Source organism: Mustelus asterias, chromosome 2 (genome assembly GCF_964213995.1).
Source record: "Mustelus asterias chromosome 2, sMusAst1.hap1.1, whole genome shotgun sequence".
NCBI classification, from domain to species: domain Eukaryota; kingdom Metazoa; phylum Chordata; class Chondrichthyes; order Carcharhiniformes; family Triakidae; genus Mustelus; species Mustelus asterias.
Genome location: NC_135802.1, coordinates 147,153,595 through 147,169,830, shown reverse-complemented (window position 1 = coordinate 147,169,830; position 16,236 = coordinate 147,153,595). Strand labels below are relative to the sequence as shown.

Below are 16,236 nucleotides of genomic sequence, written 5' to 3'. Positions count from 1 at the left end.
CTGGTTTGTGCAGCAAATGCTGATTCTCTGAATTCCTGCAAGTGAGAATTTATGGTTGGGTCAGAGAACACCTGGTACAACAGCTAGGTATCCTGTAATATAAATTGGAGGCAATGTGCTCTCCTGACCTAATTTCAGTTGCTGAAGGGGGCAAAGAGTCATTTGCCATTTCCTCCCCTAATTTCTTTTGGGTTTTTTTTGCTTCTCCCAGAAGATCATATTTTCTGAGGGGTGTGTATGCATAAGGAATCTCAGCCATGCGGGGTAGGCTGGGTCGACAGTAGACCTTTTCTTGCCTGTCAGTTTCACATATTGCTAAGTTGTTTGATGAAAACAGATAGAATAGTGGCTGAACTTTCTCCAGCTGTTTTTGTCTCACAGACCAGAAACATCCCAGGGTGTTGAGTTAGCTGATCTCATTTCAGGCTGTGATGGTGATATGACAATTGGATTTAGTGCTCTTTCACAAGTAAAGATTAAACTAGCCATGGTCCCTCCTCCTGATGGATACACATTTACTTTCCTGCTCGCAGTGTCTTTACTTCATTGAGGGAAGCATCAGGCTTGTTGGGTTCGCCATGGTAATCAGGCAACCTACCCATTATTCATTTGTTATCTGTGTATGGATAAGTAGACTTGCACGTACAAACTGCCTCAAATCCCAAAACTGGATCCAAAGCATTGAAAGAATGAAAAATCTTTTGTTTACAGAGCACTTTTCACCATCTCAGGACTTTTTATTTATTAGTGTCACAAGTAGGCTTACATTAACACTGCAATGAAGTTACTGTGAAAATCCCTAGTCGTCACACTCTGACGCCTGTTCGGGTACACTGAGGGAGAATTAGCATGGCCAATGCACCTAACCAGCACGTCTTTCGAACTTTGTACTTCACAGCCAATGAAAAGATTTTTGAGTAATCACTGTGGTAAGGAACAGCAATTTTCATGCAAGGTCCTGCAAATAATGTTTCAAGTTTAAAGGTTTATTTACATGTAGGCTTACATTAACACCGCAGTTAAGTTACTGTAAAAATCCCCAATGTGATTGTGACCAGATAATTTTTTCCTCGTGATGTTGGTTGAAGGTAAAATATTGACCAGAACACTCCGATAACTCCGCTGCCCTACTTTGACATAATGCCATGGTATCTTTTATGTCCATCTTAGTTTAATGTCTCATTCAAAAAATCGCATTCCTAACTGTGTGGCAGTTACTGTGAAAATCCCCTAGTCGCCACACTCTGGCGCCTGTTCGGGTACACTGAGGGAGAATTTAGCATGGCCAATGCACCTAACCAGCATGTCTTTAATTCCAGGCAGTACTGTAGTGAAGCATCGGCCTGAGATTTATACTTGAATCTTGAGTTGGGCTAGAACTGGCGACCTGACTCAGAGGCAAGACAGCTACTGATTAAGCCAAGGTTGATGCCTATTTCCTGACTTATTTCACTGTGGGAGCACAGTCACTAAGAACTGTGCAGCAGTTCAAGTTCAGTGCCTGCCCCTGCTTCCATCTCAGAGCAACTTGGTGTGGCCAATAAATGCTCATTTCTCATTCTTGAACACATCCAGGAAACTATTATTATTTTTCAGTAATGATCAACCCCTGATCCTGAGAGATGTGGGACACACTTACAGACAAAACCAGTGATGCTGAATCCATAAGATTTGTAACTAACTCCAGGTAGGAGAACCTATATTGCATAGTTAATATTGCTGTACAAATAAATGCAGCAGATGTTGCACACGCACAGCACGATCCCACAATGGGATGACCACCCCAATTTACCTTGGTGGCATCTTTTCACTAGAGGTGGCATGGTGACAAAGTAGTTAGCACTGCTGTCTCACAGCGCCAGGGACCCAGGTTTGATTCCTGGCTTGAGTCACTGTCTGTACGGAGTCTGCACGTTCTTCCCATGTCTGTGTGGGTTTCCTCCGGGTGCTGCGGTTTCCTTCCACAGTCTGAAAGACGTGCTGGTTAGGGGCATTGGCTGTGCTAAATTCTCCCTCAGTGTACCCGAACAGGTGCCAGAGTGTGGCGACTAGGGGATTTTCAGAGTAACTTCATTGCAGTGTTAATGTAAATCTACTTGTGACACTAATAAATAAACTTCGGGAGCAGTATCAGTGGCCCATATTGGAACTTGTCCAGTGTGAGTTATGACCTCTATTAGGAGCGAAGGAGTGTGAACACGTGACTGGAACAAACAAAGCTTTTGATTAATAACAAAAATTACACCGAATTTGCACTGGGCATTGCACGTCAACCATTTTAGTCTAAAAATCCAATAATAAATCTATAAGTTACCTGTTGCAAGTGTAGCAAAGCTTAGTTCCAAGCCAGAAAAGATAACCCCATCCTAATTATTTCATACACCCTGCAAAGTTCCAGTTTAAAAAATCAATTCAACAGTTAATGAATTGTTAACAAACAGCATGCTCGCTTTCCCTTTTAATTTACCTGCGGATTACCAGCTTTTATTTTTGCTAGTTGTATGCATTTAAATGTTGCTATGAATTTCTGTGTTATTTATTAATATTAGGGTTCAGTATCAGATTCAATAATCCGTAAAATTCCTACAGTGCAGGAGGCCATTCAGCCCATTGAATCTGCACTGACACTTCGAAAGAACATCTTACCCAGCCACCAGCCCCCAATATCTCTGTAACCCAACTCATTTACCATGGCTAATCCATCTAACCTACACATCTTTGGACACTAAGGGGCAATTTAACATGGCCAATCTACCTAACCTGCACATCTTTGGACTGTGGGAGGAAACTAGAGCACCCAGAGGAAATCCACACAGATACGGGGAGAACGTGCAAACTCCACACAAGACAGCCAGCCAAGGCCAGAATCCAAACCAGTTCTCTGGCACTGTAAGGCCACTGTGCCATCATTTGAATATGATGATGGCTTGAAGTTTATGGTCAGCAACAAAGGAACAACCCTTGATGTTTATGTCATTATGTCAACTGCCCTGAAGTGTTTGCGGGGTTTTTGAGTGGAACATAGCTTTAATCCAATTTTAATCCATTGTGGTGTCTTGTACAGGGCATCTGGGAAACACGTCATGAAGTCAGATTGATAAATTCTCATTCAGATGTGTCGAGTCTGAACTAAGAAGTATAAATTATTTTTAAACTGTATATGGAAGATGAAATAAGAATAAGAAAAGGCTTTAAGAGTGTGAGATAAAAGGGTGTGTAGAACAAGTTGGAAAAAAATAGCCCAAACACTAATTAACTTACAAAGAAATTAGTCTTCACACTTGTAAAATTACATTTCCAGAGCCAGGAAGGTTGTTTGGCAGTAATTATCCCTCCATTAAAAATGGACTCACTCCTGAATATACCAGTTTCTATTTTTTTTGCCATGCCCACACATAATGCTTCAAAAGAAAGCTATCTATGCACATTTAAAACAATACAACAGATTTTAATGCATTTTCACCTTGTCTATATTGTGCACACAGGGGATCCAACACTTGATTCATCTGGAAAAGCTCAACCTGTATTATAACAAGATTGCAAGTTTGAAAGAGATATTTCTCCTTCGTAATCTGGGTTGCTTGAGAGAACTTGACCTGAGACTGAACCCTGTGTCCAAAAATGAATCGGACTATCGACTCTTTGTCGTCCACATGCTCCCCAATCTTAGAAAATTAGGTAAGTACCTTGCTGGACTGCAGTAATAACAGAGTTGTTCCTTTCTCAACTCTGGTCCACTGGGACTTCTCACCATTGTGTCAGAAGTTCGAGTCCCACTCCAGATACTTGAGTACATAATCCAGGCTGATGCTACCAATGCCAGCACCAACGGAATCTTTTGGTTGAGACGTTACAAATGAGGCCCTCTGGGGTGGATATAAAAGATTCTGTTGCACTATTTGACAAAAAGCAGGTGAGCTTTTCCTGGTGGCCTGATCAATATTTATTCCTTAGCTAACATCATTAAACGGGAGTATCTGGTCGTTATCACATTGCTGTTTGCGAAACCTCACTTTATGCAATTTGGCTGCAGTATTTCCTACATTACAAAAGTGGCTACACTTCAAAAATAATACTTAATTGGGCTGTAAGGTACTTTGGGACAACCTTGGGTTATGAAAGGGGCTATATAAATGCAAGTTTTTTTACCGATTATGTCAATTCAATTATTTCATTGCTGAAAAATAAAAATACATGCTGTCGCTTTCTTTGAAAGATCTTGTGACTTTTGATCATACCCACCTGTGATGTGCTGTAATACCTGTAATTCAGCATGAATGCAATGGCTGAATAAAAAGGGGGGGTGGGGTCAGTGAGAGATTTTAAAAATCTACTGCTAACTTGCTCTGATGCAAATCGTAAAGTACATCTTTTCATAAAATACACATTGTTGTACCTGTTAATTCTCAGATACTTTCAACCAGTTTGCTTACTCCGAGGTTTTACTCCGGTGCCCTTATTTGCAAGATGGACAAAGGACAAACACAAGTAAAGATTCAATAAGTTTATTAATAATAACACTATTAACCCTTAAATAACCCACATAAAACAAGAGGATACCCCAGATTCAAGTATACTACCCGCAAAGATGGTTTAGTTAAACTGCAGGCTCGATTCTCTGAGTCCCTCTGGTCGGTCGACACGAAGGTGAGTCTCGATGGCAGCTTCTTCCTTCCTTCCTTCTTGGGTCAGTCTTCCAGATGGTCAAGGCCGCCTCCCTCCTCAAGTCTTCGCTGTTGGTGTGCCTGAAAATGTGTCCCTTTATCCCCCTGCCTGCTTGCCTTTCCAGAAACTTCTCTGGTTTCCGGCCAATGAGGTCCCAGGAGGGGATTCCAATACCCAGTGGGTTTCTTGATGTCTGCCTGACAGGACACCGGGGCCCGCCCCCAGGTGTCCATCTCCATGCTGTTGCTTACATATAACCTGTTGCCAGATAAGGTAACTGCAGGAACTCTAGGTCATGATGTGGAGATGCCGGCGTTGGACTGGGGTGAACACAGTTCGGAGCAGCGCTCCGAAAGCTAATGGTGTTTGCTACCAAATAAACCTGTTGGACTTTAACCTGGTGTTGTTAAAACTCTTACGGAACTCTAGGTGACAGAAAGACTGGTCCGACCTGGGCTTCTAACAATAGGCCGGTGCATTTCAATGGGGTGCAATGATCTCCTGCTGGGTCTCATTAGAGTGCAATGATCTTTGATGGGTGATTGATGGGTCAGGCCCAGACATGTTTGTGTATTTGTACAATTAGCCTGCCCGTGGTTTGACTGTGTTTGATTTTAATATGCCCAATTCTTTAATTTAGGATATCCACTTTAATCAGCTTTAAAACTAGGCCCTGATTATATTACCACAACATGCTTCAAAATGATCTCGGTCGTGGCAAAGGGGAAATCATAGAACCCCTACAGTACAGAAAGAGGCCATTCGGCCCATCGAGTCTACACCGACCACAATCCCACCCAGGCCCTACCCCCATGTCCCTACGTATTTTACCCGCTAATCCCTCTAATCTACGCATCCCCAGGACACTAAGGGGCAATTTTAGCATGGCCAATCAACCTAACCCGCACATCTTTGGACTGTGGGAAGAAACCGGAGCACCCAGAGGAAACCCACGCAGATACGAGGAGAATGTGCAAACTCCACATAGACAGTGACCCAAGCCGGGAATCGAACCCAGATCCCTGAAGCTGTGAAGCAGCAGTGCTAACCACTGTGCTACCGTGCCGCCCCTAAAGTTAAATGTATTTTTCTGCATAGTAATAGTACACTAAAATCTGAAAAAGGGCTTCATTATTAGATTATTCATTATTAACATTCATTAATGTTTGAGAGATTTTTTTGCTTCAAGGGATTACCATTTCTGAATTTCAAAAGCTTCATCATGATATGGCTATTAATTGAACAAGGTAATGTCACAAAAATTGAAATGAGTCATTGCTTTTGGGAGAAGGAGCTATAATTGGGAGTCAGACAAACAGAACCAAATTTTATTAAGGTTTTGAAGCTATATTTTAGGCTTTAAATATTTGCGAATGAAAGGGGTTTTGTTCACCTGTGGAATGTATTCTATAGTATTTACTGCTTAGGAAGATACTAATGGGCTAACAATTCCAAACTGGTGTTAATGTTCCACAACCCCCCCCCGCCTCCCAGTCATTGTCTTCTAACCTAATCAATGTACCTTTCTACTCTTTTTTCCCTCCATTTCTATCCAGCATCCCCTTAAATGTATCTATGTTAGTCACTCCATGTGCTGGTGAGTTTCACATTTCAACCACTCTCGGTAGAAACATTTCTCCTGATTTTCCTATTGGATTTGTAAATTCTTGTTAATCTTATTTTTGTGGTCCCTCATTGTGGCTACCCATGCAAGTGCAAATATTTTCTATATGTCTGCCCTGTAAGGGTTTCGCACTGCTGCCTCACAGCGCCAGGGGCATGGGTTCGATCCCCGGCTTAGGTGACTATCTGTGTGAAGTCTGCAAGCTCTCCCCGTGTCTGTGCGGATTTCCTCCGGGTGCTCCGGTTTCCTCCCACAGTCTGGTTAGGTGCATTGGCCATGCTAAATTCTCCCTCAGTGTACCTGAACAGGCCGGAGTGTGGCGACTAGGGGATTTTCACAATAACTTCATTGCAGAGTTAATAATGTAAGCCTACATTATTTGACACATAAATAAATTAAAAACCTCGGTAAATGATGTTGCCTAAAGAAGGATCCCTTTACCCACAGTTGAGATTTGTTCTGTATGGGTGTATCTCATTGGATCTTTTTTACTGTTCAAAAGAACAGTCTTCTGTATCTAATTTTCCAGAGAGCTTTTTGGTTCCTTTGGTGTTCTAGGTAGTTTGTGTGATGAGGTGTGCCTGAAGACTCGGGGATTGTTAATGCTTGAGCAGAGGAGTCTTTGAAAGATACTATGGAGGCATTCAAAATTCCAAAGGGAATAGAAGAGGTTCACAAGCAATGGAGATCTGGTAGTATCAACTGTGCAGAAAGTGGATGATGAGGACTAAATGATTGCGAACTGGCCAGTGGAGTTTATAAAATTTTCCAGCACTGTACTTTTCTAAATCATCTTTTGCCCATGCTACTGATTTCATCTCCCAACCCCCTCGCCTGCCATTGTTTGGGGTTGAAACAGTGCCTTGTTTGATGCCATCCTTTACAGTCCAAGCTTCGACCGTTGCGATGTTACTTCCGTCCATTGTTAAAACCCACATTCATGCCTTTATCAACTCCAACCTTTGTTCCAATGCTCTTCTGGCTGAACCCCAACTTCTCCAGGTTCAGTAAATATCCAAAATACAACTATCCTACACAAAGTCCTGCTCACCAATCACTCCTGATTTTGCTGCCCTTTATTGTCTCCTAGTATCCTAGTCTCCTAGTCCCTAAAGTATCCAATCTAAATTCTCTCTATGTAATTAAGTTAATTCATGGCTCTCCCTTTGCTATTTCTGTAATCTCCTCTGAGCTTCTTTACTACGTGTTCTCTTGTGCATCCTTTTGTCTTGGCCTCACCGTGGATTGTTGTATCTTCAGTAAGAAGTTTAACAACACCAGGTTAAAGTCCAACAGGTTTGTTTGGTAGCAAAAGCCACACAAGCTTTCGGAGCCTTAAGCCCCTTCTTCAGGTGACTCACCTGAAGAAGGGGCTTAAGGCTCTGAAAGCTTGTGTGGCTTTTGCTACCAAATAAACCTGTTGGACTTTAACCTGGTGTTGTTAAACGTCTTACTGTGTTTACCCCAGTCCAACGCCGGCATCTCCACACCTTGTTGTATCTTCAGCAGTGGTGGCGTCAGGCTCTGGAATTGTCCACCTTAGTCCATTCATTTATCCAAAATTCCCAGTCCTCCTGCTGGCCTCTCCTTAGGTCCACCTCTATGATCAAGTCCTCCCCTTCTATTTGTTTTGCTCAATGTCCATTTATGTCTGATTTATAGGATACTTTTCTACATTAAAGGCACTATGTAAATGCAGGTTGTTATATTCCTGTGTAAATATCAGGGGCTGAATTCTCCCGCAAAAATTCTAAGGGGGCGATTCTCCCAATCCGTCGTGCTAGTTTCCTAGTGCAGCGGGGTGGGAGAATCTTGCGGCTGGGCATGCGCAGGATTCACGCCTGCGTTCCCAGCATGCGTGCATTTCCCAGCGCCAGATTTCCAGCACTATCAGATCTGTACTGGAAACAGGCGGGAAGACCAGGTGTAAGTAAGTTACATCTATTTTTAATGTGATTAGCAGGCCCGGGAATGAATTCTCCAGGCCTGCTAGCCTCTCCCATCCCGTCAGGGTATTTCACTCCAGGTCCCCTTTCGGGGAACCTTCGTGACAACCCTGCTGGAGTGAAGAGGGGGCAATCGGGCCCCCCCCCGGGGGGTCAGGCGGCGGGGGAGTGGTGCCCCCTGACAGTGCCAACCTGGGCACCCTGGCACTGCCTAAGGGGCAAAGTGCCAATGCCCCACGTGAAATCAGTGGGGGTTTGGGGTCCCATTGCCACTCTGCATGAGACCGATTGGGACAGGTGGGAGGCCAGCAATCGGTGGGGGGGGGGGGTCAGCCAGGGTGGGGAACTGGAGACCTGGGCTGGCCGGGACCGTGGGTGGGGTGGTGGGGGATCCGTGATTGGGCCGTGGAGGTGTTGGGGGGGGGGGGGGCGGCAGCACTACAGAGGTCCTAGCCAGACCAGAGATCGAGCTGGCCAGCAAATGGCAAGCCATCAGTTCGGGGCCACTGCGCATGCTGATTTCAGCCTCTCCAGCGGGAATAGGCTTCGCCCCTGAAATTTAATGATATTCATGCTGGAGGCCGCTGCAGTGTACAGATTGTGGGAGATTCTAGTGTGAACTCCCACTGAAAAAACCAGAGTTTATTACTCCAGTTTTGCGGCAAATTTGACACTTACAATTTTTTGGGGAGAATCGCCCTCTAAGTATCAAATTACCTCCAACCCCCCTTCCCCCCCGACCCCCAGCAATCGTCCCTAGGCCCCGTCACCATATGTCCACCCACTTGGCACTCCCTCATGCCCGATGAGCAGTGCCAAGGTCCCCCAGGCATTGGCACTTTGCCCCTTGGGCAGTGCCAGGGGATACAGGCTGGCACTGCCAGGGTGCCAATGCCCAGGGGCACCCCCCGCCGCCTGACTCTCTGGGGGCCTCAATTGCCCCCCCCCCCCTTCACACCAGCAGGGTTGGGCTGCTAGCTCTCTGAAATTGGGGAGCTACTGTAATTCCCACTGGAGTGAAATACTCTAGCGGGATGGGAAATGCTAGCGGGCTCGGAGATTTCAGTCCCAGGCCCGCTAATCTTATTTAATTTATATTAAAATGACCATGTAAATGGTCTTTGCGCCTCCCCGCTGATTTCAGGCGTGGAACAGATGCCGTCAGAAATTTGGTGCTGCGAGGTGCAAGCAGGGCATGAAAGCTTGCACGAACCCCATGAATCGGCTGATGTGACAATATCCCGGTCCGCTACGTGAATAAATTAATGCAACGGGATGGGAAAATTGCAGCCCACTTTCGGGTAAAATAAGTGGCTGTCCAGATACTATTACACTCCAATCCAATTCCTTTGTTCATTAAGAAACATGCCACTTTGTAGAATCATGCAGCACAGAAAGAGGCCTTGCAAATGGAGAAACATAAACCCTGGACATCCATCTAGCTATCTTATTAAGGGCTTATGTTTCTAATTTTTCTGAAGCCATGTTCTCATTCTGTTGCATTGTACGACTTAGAACACAATTATAATTAACTTGGATTTAATGAAGCAGTAATCCAGATCAAGGATTCCCTTTTCTCTGAGGCACTTGGGATTGTCCTCAGAACAATTTGAAAAGCAGGACCTTGGATTGGTAGCGAGTGCTTTTGAGAGAAAACTGAAGAACATTTTGGAGATGTTGATGTCTGAAAACTAAGAGATTCAAGACAGCTTTTGGAAAACTCAATTAAGGGCGGCAGAATGGCCCAGTGGTTAGCACTGCTGCCTCAGAGCGCCAGGGACCCGGATTCGATTCTAGCCTTGGGTGACTGTCTGTGCTGAGTTTGCATGTTGTCTGCGTGGGTTTCCTCTGGGTACTCTGGTTCCTTCCACAGTCCAAAGATGTTCAGGGGAGGTTGATTGGCCATGCTAAATTCCCCCTTAGTGTCCCAAGATGTGTAGGTTAGGGAGATTAGCGGGGTAAATACATAGTTACGGGGATAGGCTCTGGGAGAATGCTGTATCAGAGAGAGTCGGTACAGACTCAATGGGCCAAATGGCCTGCATCTGCATTGCGAGGATTTTATATACCATTTTTAAGAGCAGCATCTTGAATGTTTCAATTTTGAAGACACTTAGTTAAGAAAGTAATGGAATCCTAGGGCGGCACGGTAGCACAGTGGTTAGCACTGCTGCTTCACAGCTCCAGGGTCCCGGGTTCGATTCCCGGCTCGGGTCACTGTCTGTGTGGAGTTTGCACATTCTCCTCGTGTCTGCGTGGGTTTCCTCCGGGTGCTCCGGTTTCCTCCCACAGTCCAAAGATGTGCAGGTTAGGTTGATTGGCCATGCTAAAAATTGTCCCTTAGAGTCCTGGGATGCATAGGTTAGAGGGATTAGCGGGTAAAATATGTGGGGGTAGGGCCTGGGTGGGATTGTGGTCGGTGCAGACTCGATGGGCCGAATGGCCTCCTTCTGCACTGTAGGGTTTCTATGATTCTATGATTCTTCTTCGACCCATCCCAAAAGGTTTAGATTAGAAAATGTTAATCTGGAACAACAGAAAATGCTGGAAAATCTCAGCAGGTCTGACAGGGTCATCCAAACTCGAAATATTGGCTCTATTCTCTCTACGTGGGTGCTGTCAGACCGGCCGAGATTTTCCAGCATTTTGTTTCTGTTTCAGTTTCCAGCATCTGCAGTATTTTGCCTTTAACAGAATTTGTAAATCTATTGAAGTATCTAAAATTTCAATAATCTGTCACTTTGAGAACCGCAAATTACAGCTTTGCGTGAGAATAGCTGCCTTGAAGGAGTTCAGTTCCCCTTCATGCTTTTTTAGCATCTTACTGTCTGTCTACTCTTGGGTGCAGGTGGTGAAGCTGCCCCACTTGCGTTAATTATTTTTAGGGAAGGGCAATTAGTTTTTTGTAAGTCAAAAATATGCTTCCTTGTTCTCATTCGTGGCCCACAAACACTCTTTAGGTGAGGTCACTGGAGAGCAGTTGGGTTTGGAAATCCTGGCTAGTGATTTCCAAGGACTTTGAATCTAAACATATTGCTGGTCTTGTTATGCTAGTTGTGTTCAACATAGACCAGCATTCAAACTTAGAACTTCTGGATCTTTTGGCTCAATGTCCCTTAACAGATAAAATACTTGGAACAATTATCATTTGGAAGAATTTGTATAATAATTTCAACCATGAGAACTTGTATTGCATTCTGTTTGGTCAAGGAAAGTAAACAGATCGTTAGACTAAGGTATGTACAAAGCAACTAATACTTGCCATGCAATTAGGCTTGCAGAAGATTGTGGATGATTGATAAGATCCAATTGCTTGCACAGTTAAAGCATAGAGGATTTGTTCTGGCGATGTAGTAAATGGACCTGATGATGCAAGTGCGTACAACCAGATTCTCTTTTGTAGATCATCTAAGCATTAAGATCTCTGCCAGGAATTGCAAGCACTGGCGCATCCACTTAATGTTAAAATGACTTTGTAACTTATTGAGCTGTGCAGATCTTTATGAATGGAATGCTGGTACTAATTTGACATAACAGAGTCCATTTATCCCATTAAAGTCTTGACACTCAGTTGACCAACGTTCTAGGATGCACTTGAACAAGAAATCAACTTCATCTTAAACACAAAGCAGTTAAACTGATTTGATATTGATATCTTTATGACATCAGAGCTATTACTATGACATGAAGATAAAGTGGACATTGAAGTACCAGTTTATAAATTTACTGATAGTTACTTGAATGAAACTGATTTGCATCAAAGGTAGATAACGAGAATGCCTCATTGCCTCTTTCATCTATTCTGTGGCAAAACTACGCTGCAGGTTATAATACAATAGCTGCCTGTTCTAACTTTTATTCTAGGTAAGTGAGAGATATTAGGGTGTATAGCATTAGTTTCACTGCACTGCAAATTTTATAAATAATTTTAACTTAATTAAAACTACAGCTAGATAAATGCGTGCCCAATAACAATATTTTGACATAAATTACATTTCTACCAGAATAATGGTTTTTAATTTCAAAAGCAAGGTTGCAAGGTTTGAGCTGTCTGCAATTGTCACTAGCACTTGTCCATCTTCTGACTTCCTTTCCAACATTGTGGCAGTGACTGCAGTTCAGAAGTATTTAATTGGTTGTAGAATGCTTTAGGATATTCTGTGGTTGTGAAAGGTGCTTTATAATCCAAGTTTTTCTTTATGCAGTTAATGGTCAGTTGGCAGTCTTTCATTCTACTCATTGGAGTCGCTCTGCTGGATCTCACTCTAAACCCATCCACGTTTTTCTTTGCTGTGAGAGTTTAGTTATTTAGTTATATTGGGTTGTTGTTCCTGATTTTACTGGTAATCGTCTGCTGTGTGCATTCAACTGCCACCTGTTTTGGAATGCCATCACTCCAATTTAATTCTGTCACTAAACATGTTCACCCGGCTGTCATTTGCAATATGTTTGATTGTTGAACATTTAAGATTCCCTAATAGACAGCAACTGTTTGTCGACAGCAAGACCTAAGCAGAGAATGCAATGCATGGAGTGATGCAGCAATGACCATTTTGAAGGGAGTAATGTTACTTTTTCCTGTGTTTAAGACTACACCTAATGAAGGGAGCTGCGTGTTATATACACATTAACCATCCCTCATCATAATCTCACTAACCAGTATCTTCAATTCTCTTTGGACATGGTTTGTAAAGTAATTCAATTTCAGCGTAGCATATGATGCATATTGTGCATGTGGTACCTCAACTGATCCTAATTAATATCCCTCCCAGCTCTTCATTTTAGCATCTTCCATCTAAACAGAATAATTCAGGTTGACAATGAGAAAATTCATACAGGAGCATTGTTTCCAGAAGATGTTATTGATGTCCGTCATGTCGTGATGTGACATTGCTTCCATGACCCCAACCTTCAGAGAAAGATTGATGCCTGCCAGCATTGCACAACTGCACCTAACACTATTTTGGTTTTAATCAGAACAAGTCAACACTAACTATTTCGGAGCATCGATTCACTGTGAATCTTCAGTTTCATTAGGAGCTGGAAGGAAAGAGGCATTAGATGGTGCCAAAGCAAAGAGAACAGCAGGAAACTGTTCTGGTAATTCATTAACAGGAAAGAAGAAGTATCCTTTAGTTCCAAAAAAAATTGTGTTCACCTCTACTGTGTAATGAATGACCACTGCTATAGGGGCAAGGGTAAGAGTAGGTATGAGTGACTTCAAAGATTTTTATACTGTGCACACATAAGAACATAAGAAATAGGAGCAGGAGTAGGCCATCTAGCCCCTCGAGCCTGCCCCGCCATTCAATAAGATCATGGCTGATCTGACATGGATCAGTACCACTTACCCGCCTGATCCCCATAACCCTTAATTCCCTTACCGATCAGGAATCCATCCATCCGCGCTTTAAACATATTCAGCGAGGTAGCCTCCACCACCTCAGTGGGCAGAGAATTCCAGAGATTCACCACCCTCTGGGAGAAGAAGTTCCTCCTCAACTCTGTCTTAAACCGACCCCCCTTTATTTTGAGGCTGTGTCCTCTAGTTTTAACTTCCACACACTACCTCCTGGGAAATGCTTGTTATCACAGGCTCTACCACTTTGTCAGAGAGTGTCCTTGATGCCTATAAGAGGAATTTTTAGATGATGGTAGGAGTTTAGCTCTGCACATTTGTAGGGTTTTCTAGCCTTGTGGCTTTCTTACCTCAAAGGCCCTATAACTATCTTCCCCACCTTCTGGCTGACTTGCTTCTGATAACTTTTTACTCTATCTGACAGTGTCAGTGCAGACTGGGACAAATATGTTACTCAATGAGCTAAAAGAAAGCAAGGGGGCTGTTTTGCTGAGGGATAGCTTGAGGGGAAAATGGTCAAAATTGTCAAAAATGCAATACAGATAATTCCCAAAGGAAAGTGATTCTCGGCAAAGCAAACAGTCCCAATGGAGCAGTGAAACCTAGATTGGAAGAAAAAATATCTGATTTTTAAAAAAGCCTACAGTATGTGAAGTACCCCCCAGATATTTCTGAGATGTGATCAGACATTGAATGCAAAGATTTTTCCATGGGATACTGCAACAGTGTTCATAATTTTGGCTTCCAGTCAAGCTGAGAATCTCTGTCAACACTGCTTCTCCCAAACCTGATGTGGAGATGCCGGCGTTGGACTGGGGTGAACACAGTAAGAAGTCTCACAATACCAGGTTAAAGTCCAACAGGTTTATTTGGTAGCAAATACCAAATCCCAAACTTTCCAGGAAGGAAATGTACTTAAATCTGTTTCTGCATTGTTTCATGGTGATTATGTGTTGTTCTTTGTGCCTAAATCTACAATTGCCGATCCCTTTAATAAAACAAATTGTAATCCTTAGTTTGTCCACAGGTTACACAAGCTAAAAATTAAATCTCAATTAAGTCAGATGGTGCAACAACTTGACTCATAAATGTCTGAAATACAAGTGTTCTTCAGGCTTCTGTACAATTATGAAAGATTAGCTCCACCCTGCTTCTTATTAAATGAATGTAGTCAGTAACCTGTGTGCTTTCATTGTTGACCATTTAAATAGTGGTGTATTCTCTTGCAGACGATCGACCAATTAGAGACAGTGAGCGCAAAGCAGCACTGATGCACTTCAGCACAGATCAAGCATATGAGTTCCATGATTATCCTGCTCAGCAAGTGGAAAATGGAAGGTGAGAGCAAAATAGGGCAACAAAGCAAATGGGAAAATTGCTTTTTAGATATGTTAAGATATATAAATTTTATCCATTAGTAGATTTTTCCCATTATATCGCTTTCAGTAAATTGGAGGTGTTATAGGAAAAGGAGTGTGGTGCGAAATAATATTACTTGGAGCACTCACTTCTCAATAACAGCTCTCAAAACACTGGGAATGCCAACTGCGTCTGTCAGTAGTGGGAAGGGCCTTGGTGATTATACACCATTTCAATGGAGGAAGGTTCATTGGAAGAGCCAACACAGGAAGAAGCAGGTCTTGGGGTCTATGATCACTGGTTAGAGGGATCTTGGCCGGAATTTTACCAGCGTGCCTGCCCCAAAATCGGGACAGGCGAGGCATTCTCTGTTAGCCTCGGGTGGGATCTTACGAGCCTCGGGCGGGCGAGGCGGTAAAATTCTGGCACTTGTGTGCAGTGGGATGGAAGTTTTCAGGCTGTAGGAGCATTTGTGCTGTTTTGGTATCAAAGAGCGCTGGGGGTAGGATCTGGGGTTTCAGAACTCTCAAAGAATCATTTAGTATTTGGGAGCCAGGAATGGTTTCTGATGGACCTGAGGAAGCGGTGTTTGAACCCAGGCCAGTCTAGTCTAAGAGGCTTAAGGGATCTGAGATCAGGTAATATTGGAGGGAGCAGGATCTAATATTCTTGTGGGGGAAGTGACCCAAGATCTTGGGACCCCAAAGGTCATTGACCCATGTGAAGCATTAATCTTCAAAAAGCGCCATCCCATCATACAGCCACAAGTTAGTCATCTTGACTTGTCCAGAGTCCACTTTTGAATTCCCAGATCTGGTTGAAATGAATGGATGAAAAATCATTTATTTTACTCGTGACGTTCCAGGGGCGCAGGAGAAATGGAAAGTTCAGCACACATTAACTGAGATTGCCAATTAGTACAGTACTAAATAAACAAATTTTCATTTATAAAAAGAATTTCCTCATTAAAATCATTTAAAATGTCATTCTTTACACTGTTTCCAAGTTTTAATCTTCATCCTACTAAGCCTTAAATCTGCATGTCCTTCGTGTCTGCATAACCTTGCTTTTTGTTATTATTGTTTGGGTCACAAATTGTTCAACTTTGTACCGTTAGAAATTCACTTCAAAATGGAAATAAGTCACTCAGTATTTGGACAGCCTGGTCACCACACGATCTAATAATTTCTCACCACTTATACCACCACCAATTAACTTGGGCAGCCCCCTTTATTGGGAAAATAGTCCTAACCATTTACCATCACCATAGGAAGCTAATACAA

At 43.1% G+C, this 16,236-nt stretch overlaps 1 protein-coding gene across 1 annotated transcript in view; it reads left to right on the top strand.

Moving 5' to 3' along the window:
• The window catches only part of cep72 (centrosomal protein 72), a 147,033-nt gene that overhangs the window by 18,404 nt on the left and 112,393 nt on the right, over positions 1-16,236 (top strand). The window contains 2 exon segments of the mRNA XM_078200732.1: positions 3,486-3,678; positions 14,824-14,932. Coding sequence (XP_078056858.1) covers positions 3,486-3,678; positions 14,824-14,932 — 302 coding nt within the window.